At 38.2% G+C, this 15,221-nt stretch overlaps 1 protein-coding gene across 2 annotated transcripts in view; it reads left to right on the top strand.

Moving 5' to 3' along the window:
• SETD2 (SET domain containing 2, histone lysine methyltransferase) overlaps positions 1–15,221 on the top strand; it is a 127,149-nt gene that overhangs the window by 47,846 nt on the left and 64,082 nt on the right. For both annotated transcript variants that reach the window (XM_045049437.1, XM_045049427.1), the window contains exons 8-12: positions 1,181–1,278; positions 4,051–4,177; positions 11,937–12,071; positions 12,324–12,443; positions 14,020–14,682. In XM_045049437.1, the coding sequence (XP_044905372.1) occupies positions 1,181–1,278; positions 4,051–4,177; positions 11,937–12,071; positions 12,324–12,443; positions 14,020–14,682 (1,143 nt within the window). The remainder of the gene's footprint in view (positions 1–1,180; positions 1,279–4,050; positions 4,178–11,936; positions 12,072–12,323; positions 12,444–14,019; positions 14,683–15,221) is intronic.

Genomic DNA, 15,221 nt, shown 5'->3' with positions numbered 1-15,221 from the left:
TGGTTCTTTCTTAGGCTAAGAAAGCTATGGACCCACACCCTAGAAAAGTAGTATCAATGGTTCCCTCTCATATTATAATAGTGCTTTCGGGGCGCCTGGGTGACTCAGTCAGTTAAGCGGCCGACTTCGGCTCAGGTCATGATCTCGCGGTCTGTGAGTTCGAGCCCCGCGTCGGGCTCTGTGCTGACAGCTCAGAGCCTGGAGCCTGTTTCAGATTCTGTGTCTCCCTCTCTCTCTGCCCCTCCCCCGTTCATGCTCTTGTCTCTCTCTGTCTCAAAAAATAAGTAAACGTTAATAAATAAATAAATAAATAAATAAATAAATAAATAAATAAATAATAAAATAGTGCTTTCAACTCCTGGATATTTTTTTTGTCCTTTTGACCTGTATACTAATAGATCTTAGATACGGCTCTTCTGGGAGCCAAGCTATATAACGAATAGGAGAACACACTCCATGATCACTTTATGTAAGTTCTGTTCTAGTTTTGTCTGCATCTGGTGGCCATGTGTCTAGCTGTGAGATTTCCACTTGTACTGTGTCCCTTCATCTCTTTAAGTCTGGGGATTTTCATCAGTAATGTGCTCAAAAGATCTGAACAGGAGCTCTGCAGTCGAGTTACGTCTTACTTGTTCTGGAACCACAAGTTCTAACCCCTTGTATTTACTCCCATTTTAATTCTTGAGTTTTATGCAGTTGTTGTCATGCTTTCCTTCCCTTTCCCTATACTCAGTCATAGGACCATTGCTTTATGAAATTAAACATTTGGCATCATTCTTTCCCTGGTTCCATGCCTCACCTTATCTTGGAATATAGTTACTTTTAACATAATAATATGAATTTGCCAGTAACAGTCAATGACACCAAGCATTCTCTATCTGCTTATTTTTAGTACAAGTGAATATTTACTGTGTGGAAATGTGTATTAAGACAGGTATAAGTAGCAGTTACTTTTATTAGAGACAAATTATAGGTGATACTCAACCTGGTAGTTTATTAAATAAGATTAACACTTAAATACGGTAGTTTACTTCAAGAAAAAAGTTTCCTATTTGCTATTTGGTAAAGTCTTCTTAATTGTCAAAAGAGGCTCATGCATTATTAAGGCAAATGATCTTTAAAGAAAAACACACAGATTAATCGGTTACAAATTTCTTTTCTTTTAAAAACAACTTCTCAGTGGACTGTGAACGGACAACTGAGGGTCGGGTTTTTTACCACCAAATTAGTTCCTTCAGGCTCGGAGTTAACATTTGACTATCAGTTCCAAAGATATGGGTGAGTATTGTTTTTATTCTGTTTCGCTGCTTCTGGTGGGGAAATGGACTGTTCAGATACAGAGATATAAAACTTTGATATGAATTACTAAGAAGTTATATGGGGATGCCTGGGTGGCTCAGTTGGTTAAGCATCTGACTTTGGCTCAGGTCATGATCTCGCAGTTTGTGAGTTTGAGCCCACACTGGGCTCTGTGCTGACAGCTCAGAGCCTAGAGTTTGCTTCGGATTCTGTGTCTCCCTCTCTCTCTGCCCCTCCCCCACTCACGCTCTGTCTCAAAAATGAATAAAGGTTAAAAAAAAAAAGTTATATGTACCACCAGTTCTTTACTTTTTCAGTTTTCTGTGTTTTTTCCTACTGTGACATTTCCAGCCATTAAAGGATTTGTACAGGAACTACATAATTTTCTTCTGAATTTCATGCTGTCTTATTTATATATTTATGTTTCTTAAGTAATTAGAAAACCCTTTAAATTTTGGAAATGTCTACAGTGTGTGTATAGGTGTGTATTTATCTGTCAGTTATCAACTCATGACTAATCTTTTCTCATCTGTACCACATTGTACTATGAAAAATAATTTACGTTCTTTTGAACCAAAATAATAACTGATACAATAACAGTGAATACCCCTAGCATCTATATGTGGTTTCACAGAATCCCACTAAAAGGAACAGGGTTCCTTGGAGAAGTGTCTGATTTCAAGTTAAGACAGGAATTAGACAAGGGGATTTTGGTTTATTTTGTCATACCAGAAAACCAGTTATGAAAGATTAGAAGATTCTTGTCAAAGGGTCCCAGGAGCTAGCTTTAATAGGCTCTCAAAACAGTGGGAGAAGGGTGCCTGGGTGGCTCAGTCGGTTGACTTTGGCTCAGGTCACGATCTTGTGGTTTGTGAGTTCGAGCCCCACAAGGGGCTCCCTGCTGTCAGCGTTGAGCCTGCTTTGAATCCTCTGTCCCCTTCTCTCTCTTCCCCTTCCCTGCTCGTGCTGTTTCTCTCTCAAAAATAAGTAAACATTAACAAAAAACAACAACAGTGGGAGAGTTTTCATTAACACTTAAGCATTGAAAGGATAATAACTGCAGTGGTTTGAAACGTATGATGTAAAAACCATGAGATTTAGGGGCGCCTGGGTGGCACAGTCGGTTAAGTGTCTGACTTCAGCCAGGTCACGATCTCGCGGTCCGGGAGTTCAAGCCCCGCGTCGGGCTCTGGGCTGATGGCTCGGAGCCTGGAGCCTGTTTCCGATTCTGTGTCTCCCTCTCTCTCTGCCCCTCCCCCGTTCATGCTCTGTCTCTCTCTGTCCCAAAAATAAATAAACGTTTTAAAAACAAACAAACAAACATGAGATTTAATGATACTTTAAAAATAAAACTGCATTAGTCATAATAGAAGGGAACCAATTCATGATTTTTATAAAGTAGCTTAAAAGTCAGAAAAGGGGGAAAAAAAATCAAACACTTATCCTGCTTTCCCCAAGTGAATTCTACTTCAGGTTAAACCAAATAGTTGATGAGAGGAAGTTCTTCTTTTTTTTAAAAAAAAATTTTTTTTTCAACCTTTATTTATTTTTTGGGGGACAGAGAGAGACAGAGCATGAACGGGGGAGGGGCAGAGAGAGAGGGAGACACAGAATCGGAAACAGGCTCCAGGCTCCGAGCCATCAGCCCAGAGCCCGACGCAGGGCTCGAACTCACGGACCGCGAGATCGTGACCTGGCTGAAGTCGGACGCTTAACCGACTGCGCCACCCAGACGCCCTGAGAGGAAGTTCTTCTTTTGGAGGTTCTTTTGTGCTAATGAATGAAGTAGTAACGGTATCACCATGTTGCATAACCTCGTGAACTAATGCATCTAGGCAGTGACCTAGCGTTCCGGGGATGAGTGCAGACCAGGTTCTATGTACAGCTCCATGCTTTCTCCCTCTTACTTTTGCACTGTCCTATTTGAAGGAAGGAAAACTGGAAATCAGGTGCTGTTCGTGATTCCCTGCTCTATTTATTGAATAATTTATTTTTATGCCTTTGATTGCTACCATCATAAATTAAATCTATCAGTTTCCTTTTGGTATAGTTCTTCTTGCTTTTCTCAGGTAGTTGTGATCGCAGAATAAATAAATGGCCATGGTGGTTTGTACCCAGGCCTGTAGAGTTAGGCCTGTGTTGTTTCTACCACTTTTCCTGAACTCCACAGTTATATTTACTTATTACTAAATTTCTTATTAGAGTCTCATCCTTAAGTGGTGATAACTTTTAATAATCATGTGTTTCCTTTTAAGTATCCTGTACATACTGACTTTCGTATCTGTGTACATCTATTTGTAAGAATATATTTGTTGTTCTTGGTGCCAGTTAAATATTTACATATGAGAGATGTTGAACTATTTAAGCAGTTTTGTTCTTAGCTCAATATATATACGATCTCTTATTTTTATACATTTTACACATGTCTACCTTTATATATCTCTTTATGCACATATAAGTATAAAAATCCTTAATTTTTATACATGAGTAGGTACTCATAAAATGGAGAAATTACTCATTAACTTCTTGGCTAATTTTGTCTAGCTAATAAAGGAGGATTAGAAAAAGAATATTTTTTTAAGAGCAGTTTTCAGGCATTTCCATTAAATGGTATTAGGTTTGTTGGAGTCTTTTAAAATAATTGTTTTTAGGCTGAATTGACTTCTTTCTTGTATGTGATTGTTAGGTTGTTGACATTTTTATGTGGTGTACTTTCACGTAACTGACATCTTTCCTATGTTCCTTGAACAGAAAAGAAGCTCAGAAATGTTTCTGTGGGTCAGCTAATTGCCGAGGTTACCTGGGAGGAGAGAATAGAGTCAGTATCAGAGCAGCAGGAGGAAAAATGAAGAAGGAACGATCTCGTAAGAAGGATTCAGTAAGTGTTTCTTTCATCCCTTTTTTTTCAACTTTTACCATATACCTTTGAAGGAGGGAGGTAGCTTTTCTGATTAAAATTTGAAAAGCCAAACAACAGAGAAATTCAGAATCAGAGGAGACCATTAGAGAAAGAAGTATGGTTGCTTTTTTTTTTTTAATGTTTATTTTTGAGAGAGAGAGAGTGCGAGCAAGTACAAGCATGAGAGGGGCAGAGAGAGAGGGAGAGAATCCCAAGCAGGTTCCGTGCTGTCAGCGCAGAGCTTGACAAAGGGCTTCAGCCCTATGAACTGTGAGACCATGACCTGAGCCGGAATCAAGAGTTGGATGCTTAACCCACGGAACCACCCAGGTGGCCCTGGTTGCTGTTTTTATTTCAGGTTCATAGAGATTAGAATTAGGTGTTGCTAAGAACTACTGAAGTCGTATTGAAAACAATGGACTGATAGTTTTTTTGGAGCCTGTAAAACTCCTAATCCTACGTACAAATAAGATGTTTATCTATTAATTTACTTAAGTCTGATCTACATTCCTAGTCTTTTAATGTTGGTTTGTTTTTTGTTTGGAACTCTTAAAGTTTGCAAGTGTTCTTACAATCTCTGAAAACCCTCTTTGGAGGGGTGTAAGGTGAGTTTTGAGAGGTAATAGGCAACCTAGGAGTGAAAATGAAATAGTGAAAATGGTCTTTTTTAAAAATGGTGATTGAGGGGCGCCTGGGTGGCTTGGTCGGTTAAGCGTCCGACTTTAGCTCAGGTCATGATCTCACGGTCCGTGAGTTCGAGCCCCGCGTCAGGCTCTGTGCTGACAGCTCAGAGCCTGGAGCCTGTTTCGGATTCTGTGTCTCCCTCTCTCTCTGCCCCTCCCCTGTTCATGCTCTGTCTCAAAAATAAATAAACGTTAAAAAAAAAAATTAAAAAAAAAATGGTGATTGATAACCTTTTTTCTACCCCAGCTCACCTCAGTTACTACGGAGGAAGGAGCTATCTTGTTAATCAAGGGACTCTTAACTGGGACAAGAGCTTCACATTAAAAAAAAACAAAAAACAAAAAACCTTTTTTCTGAGGATTCCTTCACCAGAATAGCGTTTCTCAGCCTCCGAATCACCTGGCAGGGTCCATTGTGAAAAAGTGCATTGTGAAAAAGACCTGTGAATCTTAGTGGGGGCGGGGGGGGGGGGGGACTGAGGGGGTTAGCAAATTCCCCTGTGATTCTTTAGCAGTTAGCTCATGCCTGAGCTTTTCAGGAACTAATACATTAAGAATTATAAATGCTTAAGTTACATATAAATTAGTGTTTAGATGAGTAGATAGAAGATGTATAGGGTGAGGGGATAAAAGTATAATGGCTAAAAGGTGATGTCATTAAGCCCAAATTAAATTCTGTAAGAACCAAAAAGCATTGGAAAGGGCAGTTGAAAAAAAAGGCCATTTAAAAAGTGCCAAAAAGGAAAGCTTCAACAAATGGCCGTGGTGGTAGACCACCCAAGACGAACACATGTTCTTTTGAGCATTGTGTGTACTTCCGCTCTGTTTTTGGAGAGCATATACTCTGTAGCAGTGTGCCTGACACTCAGCTCAGCTTTTGACATATGACTCATTTAATTCTCATAGCAGGCCTTGAAATTAGGTGCAAGGATTTTACAGATGAGAACACTGAGGCATCACCCAGTAGGTGATGGTCTCTGCTCTGGTCTCTGCTCTTGACCATTGTGTTGCACTGCAAATTGTAGAGAATAATTCAACTTGGTGACCATTGTGGTCGGTCATAACAGCCAACATTTCTGCATTTTAAAACTTATTAAATGTTGTTTTGTATAGGATTTTACAAATGATATAATATGTACATTTCTGCAGTTTGCTTTTTTTTACTCTTATTTTAAAATTTGATCCACATTGACTTATATATAAACATATTAAAAAATTTTTTTTAATGTTTGTTTATTTTTGAGAGAGAGAGAGAGAGAGAGAGAGAGAGCGAGCACGAGCGGGGGAGGGGCAGAGAAAGAGGGAGACACAGAATCCGATGCAGGTTCCAGGCTCTGAGCTATCAGCACACACAATACATGATCTTGAGATCATCACCTGAGCCAAAGTCAGAGGCTTACTGACTGAGCCACCTAAGTGCCCCTATATATATAAACATATTTTTAACTGCTGTAAAGTTTTTCATCATGTAACAGTTTATATATAGCCCTCCTAATGGACACTAGTGTTTTATTTTTTAATGTGTATTTTTGAGAGAGAGAGAGAGAGACAGGGTGTGAGCAAGGGAGGGGCACAGAGAGAGAGAGGGAGACACAGAATCCAAAGCAGGCTCTGGGCTTTGAGCTGTCAGCACAGAGCCCGATGTGGGCCTTGAACCCATGAACCATGAGATCGTGACCTGAGCTGAAGTCAGATGCTCAACCGACTAAGCCACGCAGGCTCCCCTGGACACTAGTGTTTTTAAGCTTTTCTCTTAATGTCATAATTTGTATCTATATATGTCTCTTCTGCACATGTTTCTTTAAGGTGTATCCACCTTTAAAGGCCTGTTAGGCTTCTTGACTTGAGTATTGCAGGAAACTTTTCTCTCAACTTTGTTAAGGTTGCTTTTATTTTTAACTTATAATTGATAGTTTGTCAGAGCAGCCACAAAATAGTCATTAAACATGTTGACCTATGTTAAAATCTCCATAAAAACTTCCCTTTGGCTATTTCCTGTTCTCAAAACTTACAGAATAAACTTTTTTTTTTTTTAATTTTATTGTTGGTGGGGAGTGTCCTTGTAATATGATGGTTTCTTAGGCAGTGTTATACCTCCATCATACCAATATCAGATGGTTTTCTATCTGATAAGATTCAAGAACAATCCCAAGGCACCAAAGTGTAGACATTCCTTTTCTTTGCTTATTTTTATTTTGGTAATGTTGTGTCCCATATCAGTATAGGCCTTGGTATTCTAGATGGAATTTGGTGTAACATGAATCTAGTCATTGTGGGTTGCTCCAGCTATGAACTTGAAGTTACTCTGGAACAAGAATGATTTGGATAAGATTTTGCCCAGATAGAGGAATGAGTCTGAGTTCCGTAGAGGGGTTCTTTGCCCTGGCTGTAATGAAGAGTTGAACTCGAGTTAATTTTACTTGGATTGTCTCCTACTGAAAATCCCTTCTGCATGCCTAGATTCTGAATTACAGTCCGCTACAGTTGAAAGTCTTGGGAATTCTTTTGGGTAGAGGAGGCCATGGAAGGGATAAGATAGCACAGTTTAAAATATAGTTTTGATTATTGTAACTATTAACAAGAATATGTTAATAGCATTATAGTCTGCATCCCCATATTATCCCTTGATTGGTAAACATTTTTTTTTTAATTGATCTTATGATTGCATCTCTATACAGCGTATCTCCTTAACAAAACTATAAGCTTTTCCAGTTGAAGGTGATAGTTTTTGGGGGGGGATGTCACAAATCACAAATCAGGTAATTAAATACTTAGCAGATGGAGGTATAATAATTCCCTATTACCTGATGATATTTGTAGTTTGTAAAGTACAAACAGTAAATAGTCTGAACCTTCCCTTAGTCTCTTTTGTTTAAGTTTGCGAAACAAATTGATAACCAGTGTACACAATAAAGAGGGCAAGAAGACACCTAAGAGAGGAAATATTTGCCTTCAACACATAACACACAAGCACTAATAACCAGAGTATATAGAGAGCTACTACTAATCACTAAGGAAAAAGCCAACACAAAAGAAAAATAGACAACATCCAGACACTTCACTAATCCAAATAGCTAATAAACAGAGATGTCAACCTCATTAATTATCAGGGGAATATCAATTAAAACTATCAGATGTCATTTATATACTCATCAGATTGGTAAAAAGTCTGATGACTCCTAGGAACAGGAGATCTCCTGCCCTGCTGGTGGGGGGTGTAAATGGGTGCAACCACTTTTGAAAGTACTTTGGAATTGTTTACTAAAAGTGAATGTATGTGCATCAGGAGTCACAGCAGCATCTGCTTCTATTAGAAAAAGTAGAGGGGCACCTGGGTGGCTCAGTGGGTTGAGTGTCCGACTTCGGCTCAGGTCATGATCTCACACCTTGTGAGTTTGAGCCCCGCTTTGGGCTCTGTGCTGACACCTCAGAGCCTGGAGCCTGCTTCTGCTTCTGTGTCTCCCTGTCTCTCTGCCCCTAACCCACTCGCATTCTGTCTCTGTCTCTCTCAAATAAACATTAGAAAAAGTAGAAACAACTCAAGTATCTGTTAACACTAATATAAACAAATTCATAATGTAATCCTACAATGAAAAACTGGTCATGAAAGTGCAGGAACTATGACTGCATGCAACAGCATGGAGGGCTCCTAAAATTTAAGGATGAATGTAGAATGAGCATGACACAAAAGTTTTGTCCAGTATGATTTCCATAAAGATGAAAAATAGACAAAATTATTTAGGGATTTATACACAGATGGTAAATCTGTTTTAAAAATCAGAGGATGATTTCCTAAAAAGTTAGGAGATGTTATCTTGAGAGCAGAGAAGAGGAGGTATTAGAACAAGGGAAGGGCCCATGGAGCACTTCAGGAATGCTGACAGTGTTGTTCCCCCACCCTGCTTTTAACCTGCAAGCTGGTTGCATGGATATTGCTCACCTGTTTATTAAATCTGTTTGTTTACAGGTCATTTATATACTTTATGTGTGTTGTATTTCATCAGAAACTATTAAAAATTCTTAGACCCATTAAAGATAGTTCATGGCCAAAAGGACTAAAGTATTTAAATAAGAAAGAGTAAAGAATTTCTTGGATTAAGTACTCAATAGAATGAATTTTTAAGTGCTATAGAATTATGCATATATGTATAAATGTTCAATTATCAGTAATTAATTAACATATTCCTTAATCATTTTTATACTTTTATGTTAGCTTATAGTTACTTCAAATCCTTTCAGGTAGGTTGTGACCCATAAATTAAAAATAAATATTTGTAGTAAATGTAAATTAATGAGAGCGGTCAGTTGGTCCCCTGGCTCCCTTCCTCCCAGATACCCCAAAAGTTATTAATTCCACAATTGATTGTCCACTTGAGTACCCCAAATTATGGAAGCTGTAGCATGTTACTGGGATTGGCATGATAACTTTTAGGTATACAATACGACTATTAATCTTATAATTGTAGTGGGAATGTTCAAAGGTTCTTCACCTTCTGTGTTGTTTGCAAAATTTTGTTATTTTTACTTTAGTGTCTACATTTTTACTGTTTATTTCCTTAAGATAAGACTGCTACTGTTTTTATATCCCAGTGGAGCTTTCTATGGTATAGTATCTATTCGATAAATGTTTATTAAATGAAAAATAAAATTAATTTATGTAAAAACAAACAATGAAGCAAAATGCTCCATTTTGTCTCTTAAATGTTCAGAGTTATAGAATCCTTTCATGCCTAAATATGAAAAGAAAACCCCATCGCTTAGTCCAGTAGTATTTGCATCTGAAACTCTGTCCAAAGTGAGGTTCTGGTTGTTGCATTGGGAGGGGGGGGATGTGGAATTTCATTTAATTTTTTTTGTCTTTTTAAGTTTATTTATTTTTGAGAGAGACAAGGAGAGTGAACAGGGGAGGGGCAGGGAGAGGTGGAGAGAGAATCCCAAGTAGGCTCTGCACCATCAGCGCGGAGCCCGGTGCAGGGCTCGAACTCACAAACTGAGTTCATGACCTGAGCCGAAACCAAGAGTTGGACGCTTAACCGACTGAGCCACCCGAGTGCCCCGGAAAGTGTAATTTTAAAGCCCTTTGTCTTTCCTGCTCTAATCCTCTAGAGTTTGGGACATAGGAAGTTCTATATTTAGGATATACAGGAGAAAAACATCCTCAAGGAAATGGTCTTGGATTAATATTTAACTATAAATTGATTTTTCTGTGTAAATACTTAATCTGTTCAAAACATAAATGATACTGGAAATGAGAAAGGAGCTTTAAATGTGCATTTGGAAGGGAAAAAATGAATTGACATTTCTTCATCTCACAGATAGCATCTCATGTTTTCTTACTTATTTTTGTTCTTCACCATTATGTGAAGTTTGTGGTATCATATAAAAAGGAAATGTTCAGTGCATTGCCTAAAATTGAGATGATTAAAAGTTACGTAACAGAAAATTTCCTCAAGATTCTTTTCTTTCAGATTTGCTTTCGTCTATCAGCACATTCTGGACTTCTTTCATCTTAGGCCATGTCAGTTTAATGCCATCTTTGTATCTCTTCTGCATCGGTCGCTATCTTGTGTAAATTTTGTTCTGTTATTGCTCCACTAATTATTCTCAAATTCCATTTCAATCAGATTATTCCCCTTTTTTTGGATTCAGTAATAGAGCTCTCTTGCTAAGTCACATCAAATCCAGATTTTTTTATATCACCTCTGAGATCTTCCGATCTAACAAGCCTTCCTTTAAATGAGGCTTTTCTCACTTCCTCACCACACGCATTGTCTACTCCAGCCAGGTGGAGCTAGGCACTATCCTAATTTTCCATTTCCCATTTCCCTGTGTTCATGATTTTCCCTCTACTTCACTCTCCCCTTTATCTTACCTCCTGCTAACCCTGCTTCTGTGAGTCCCCTTCTGGTGACTCAATTCTAAACCGATGCCTTCCTTCTTAGGCCTCTAGGTTTTTAACATTTACATTTAATGCTTCATTGTTTGTTTTCGCATGAATTAATTTTATCTCCCCCAGAGTAAGTTCTGTAAGCCATCTTTATACCTTATATAACACAGCTGGAAAACAACTGTTGGTAGGTTGATATGTTGTTGTTCCCCCATTATTTAAATGTAATATTTGAAACACGCAGAGAATAGATGTAAGTTATAAGGTATAATTATAAAAGAACGTCTCTGCTTCTTGCTCCCTGCTTAGCCCCTGGAGAACACCAGTGTTTGGAATTGTGTCTTACCTCCATTGCCTTTTTAAAATTAATTTTGCAGACATGCATCTATAAAATTTTTGTTTCTGAGGCTTACAAAAACAGATTCATACAGCATGTAATCTGGAAGTTTTTTCATACAACATTATGTTTATAGGATTGATGAATGTTGTTGCATTTGGCTGCACTTTATTCCTTTCAGTGTGGTAGAATGATCCGTTGTATGAACATGCTGGTTTATACAACCTGGCCACAGATGTTTGCATTGTTGGTAGTTTTTTGCTATTATAAGGGCCGTGCAGTGAACATTGTTTTGACTCTTTGAGTACACATGTGGAGAGGTTTCTCTAGGGTTTATTCTTAGGTGTGCAGTGCTAGGCATAGGGGATACAAATATTTATTTTTGAAGCCAGTGCTTTATTTTTTTCCGGCATACTTTTCACCTAACAATTTGTTGTTTGTCTCCCAAAAAGGGCAGACTTTTGTTTTGCTTCATTGCAATGTCTTTAGCACCCAGGATTATATTTGACATATAATAAGTAGTTGGTAAATATTTGATGAGAGAATGAAATGCTTTTCAAATTGATCATACTAATTTATACTTTCATCAGCAGTGCATAAAGTGCCTTTTGATCCACATCTTTGCCTAGACTTGATATTATCAGACTTCTTAATTTTTTTTTTCCTGGGTTAATCTAGTAAATTTAACATGTTTTCTCACTCTGGGTCTAATTGCATTTTCCCTATTACTGACAAAGTTGAGCATCTTTTTTAGGCTGTTTGATTCTTAGATTAGTGGGGTTTGTTGTTTTTGTTGTTTTTATAACAAGATATTTTTCTTTGCTGTGGCAGGTGGATGGAGAGCTAGAAGCTCTGATGGAGAATGGTGAGGGTCTCTCTGATAAAAACCAGGTGCTCAGCTTATCCCGGCTAATGGTTAGAATTGAAACTTTGGAGCAGAAACTTACCTGTCTTGAGCTCATACAGGTGAGCTCTTTGATACTAATTTGTTTTTTATCTCTGAGTTTGTGGTGGGGCATCTAACTTTAAACCGTTTATTTTTTGTACACTTTTATTTTGCATCAATCAAAACAAAGTTTCTGGGTGTTTTGTGAATATAAACAAAAATTTTATTCCTCTTTGTGGACCCTTTTTAATGCTGTGTTTGGTATTTCCTACCCCAACCCACCCCAACCCCATCCCAATACCCTGCATCTTGCTTCCCTTCCCCCATGGAAGAACACGCATTCACAGTCTTGCCTGAAGTCCTTTCTGGAACGTCATGGGCTGTCTTTGTTGTGGATCTGGATGGCAGAGCTAGGTGATGGCCGGGAAAGTAACCAGAAGCTTCAAGAAGAGGTCAGTTCACATTCAACTTGCTTGTTTTTTAAAACCACTATATAGATTACTTAGGTTGAGCGATGATATCAGTGGTAATGAATCTAGCACTATATTTACTACTGGTATTAAATAATTTTATTATCTTAGTATCATTCTTGTAACTATAACCTTTACTTAAAACTTGCTAGTAGTGAGTTTGCCCTATGGCTATAGAATCCCTATAGTTGATATTGTGTAGTTGGGAACTGCAAGAGCAAAATATAATATCATAGTTGAGTGAAAGATCCAGTTCGTTGCTAAAGCCATAGTTTTAAACAGATAGGAAGCCATATGAAACTTAAATTCTGGTGTTCTAAAAAATTAGTGAAGAGCTGAATTCTGGATACCAGAGTAAGAACATTTTGAGGAGTCAATAAGTGTTTTAAAGATCTAAATAAATGTTCACTGCAGCATTGTTAGTGGAGTTGTGATGTTTATACCTCCCCATGAAATAAGCAATATTTTTTAACCTAGTCTAAGTGTAGTTCTTTTTAATATAATACCAAAGTGTTGCATGTTACGTATAGAGATAGAGAGAGAGAGAGAGAGAGAGAGAGAGAGAGATAGATACCAAATAATACACTTTTAAAAACATCAGGAATAAGCAAATAAGTGGTTATCTTGCCTCCATTCTTCTCCCAGGAGATTTGGCAATAAGTAGAAGTTGAGGAGGACTTGGGGTAGGTGGGTGGGTTGGTTGGTTGGTTTCTTTCTCTCTTCCTCCCTCCCTTCCTCCTTTCTTTCCTTCCTTCCTTTCTTCCTTCAAGATCTAGTTGACTTTATTAAATGATTTATGAATTGGGCAGCATCCTATCGAGCAAGTGGAGGGGAACTCCCTATCCTTGGGGTTTCTGTAGGACTACATTAGGGAGTACTTTAGAAGAAATTCTTGGATTTCCGGATGGAGGGGATGATTATCTCTGAAGAGAGAGTCTCATTTTGTTAGATAGCTATTTATCAAAAGCTAAACGAGGTAAGTAATATCTGCATTGTTTTGTGTGTGTATGTGAGACATCATTTAAATATATGTTGTTGCATAGTTCCCAAGCCTATATTACAGTCATTTGGGAAACTTTTTAGAAAAAGATACACAGGATGAGGTCCACTAGCGTATGTATATATACGTGTGTGTGTGTATATACACATACATATACATACACACACACATATATGTATATATTATGTGTATATGTATATATGTGTGTGTGTATATATATATATATGTGTGTGTGTGTGTGTGTGTATTTTTTTTTTTTTTTTAATCTCAGGTTTGAGAAGCACTGGTGGAGGATATTAATTGGTCCTCTTTAATATTGTGAGCAGTTACCTGCCCACATTTTTATTTTTGCTGGTCAGTCTTAAAACAGTTTTCTTTCCTTTCTGGAGGAAAATAATATTATGACATTTAAATCCTTCTGTAGTTATAGAGACTTTGGTCTGAATAAGACAGTAAAGAAACCCCGCTGCTCTTGCAAAAATGATCTGAGTCCCATCCAGAGGTTTGAAAAGTCAACTGTGTAAAGTGATGAGATTTTTTTTTATTGTGTTTAATCAGATTATAAAGACTTTGGAACACTTACCCATTCCTACTAAAAATATGTTGGAGGAAAGCAAAGTACTTCCAATTATCCAACGCTGGTCTCAGACCAAAACTGCCATTCCTCCGTTGAGTGAAGGAGATGGGTATTCAAGTGAGAATACGTCACGTGCTCACACACCACTCAACACTCCTGATCCTTCCACCAAGCTAAGCACAGAAGCTGACACAGATACCCCCAAGAAGCTCATGTTTCGCAGACTTAAAATTATAAGTGAAAATAGCATGGACAGTGCAATATCTGATGCTACCAGTGAGCTGGAAGGCAAGGATGGCAAAGAGGACCTTGACCAGTTAGAACACGTCCCTGTAGAAGACGAGGAAGAGTTACAGTCACAACAGCTACTCACACAACAGCTGCCTGAGTCTAAAGTTGAGAGTGAAATTGCCATGGAAGCCAGTAAGCTACCCATATCTGAACCAGAGGCTGATGCTGAAATAGAGCCTAAAGAGGGCAATGGCACGAAACTGGAAGAAACTATTGCTGAGGAAACACCATCCCAAGATGAAGAGGAGGGTGTATCTGATGTGGAGAGTGAGAGGAGCCAGGAACAGCCAGATAAAACAGTAGATATAAGTGATTTGGCCACCAAGCTCCTGGATAGTTGGAAAGACCTAAAGGTAAGGAAACATTTCTGTTTATTTTAACCTGAATTACTCAGGTCTAGCGTTCCACAAATCTTAAGTTGAATTACCTACTTTTCTAGCTATACATATATTTGAAAAATGGAGTACCATCTCTCTTACTGATAACTAATTACAAATGTCTCAAATCTTTTAAACCTTGGCAAGAGATATACCAGCCAAACTAATATACAGATATCCCCTTTTCTTCATTTAGAAAAGCATATCGCAGCAGTGACTTCAGTTTTTTTTTTTTTTTTTTTTTTTTTTGTAGTTTTTTAAACATTTACTCATTTTTTGAGAGACAGAGACAGTACAAGTGGGGGAAGGACAGAGAGAGAGGGAGACACAGAATCCGAAGCAGGCTCCAGGCTCCCGGCTGATCACATAGAGCCCAATGTGGGGCTCAAACTCACCAACAGTGAGATCATGACCTGAACTGAAGTTGGACGCTTAACCAACTGAGCCACCCAGGTGCCCCAGTGACTTCAGTTATTTAAGTGCACCTTACATTAAAACCAAAACCAGAAATACAT

Source organism: Felis catus, chromosome A2, assembly GCF_018350175.1.
Source record: "Felis catus isolate Fca126 chromosome A2, F.catus_Fca126_mat1.0, whole genome shotgun sequence".
Lineage (NCBI taxonomy): Eukaryota > Metazoa > Chordata > Mammalia > Carnivora > Felidae > Felis > Felis catus.
The sequence above is the reverse complement of the archived record's forward strand: the minus strand, read 5'-3'. Positions and strand labels throughout refer to the sequence as shown.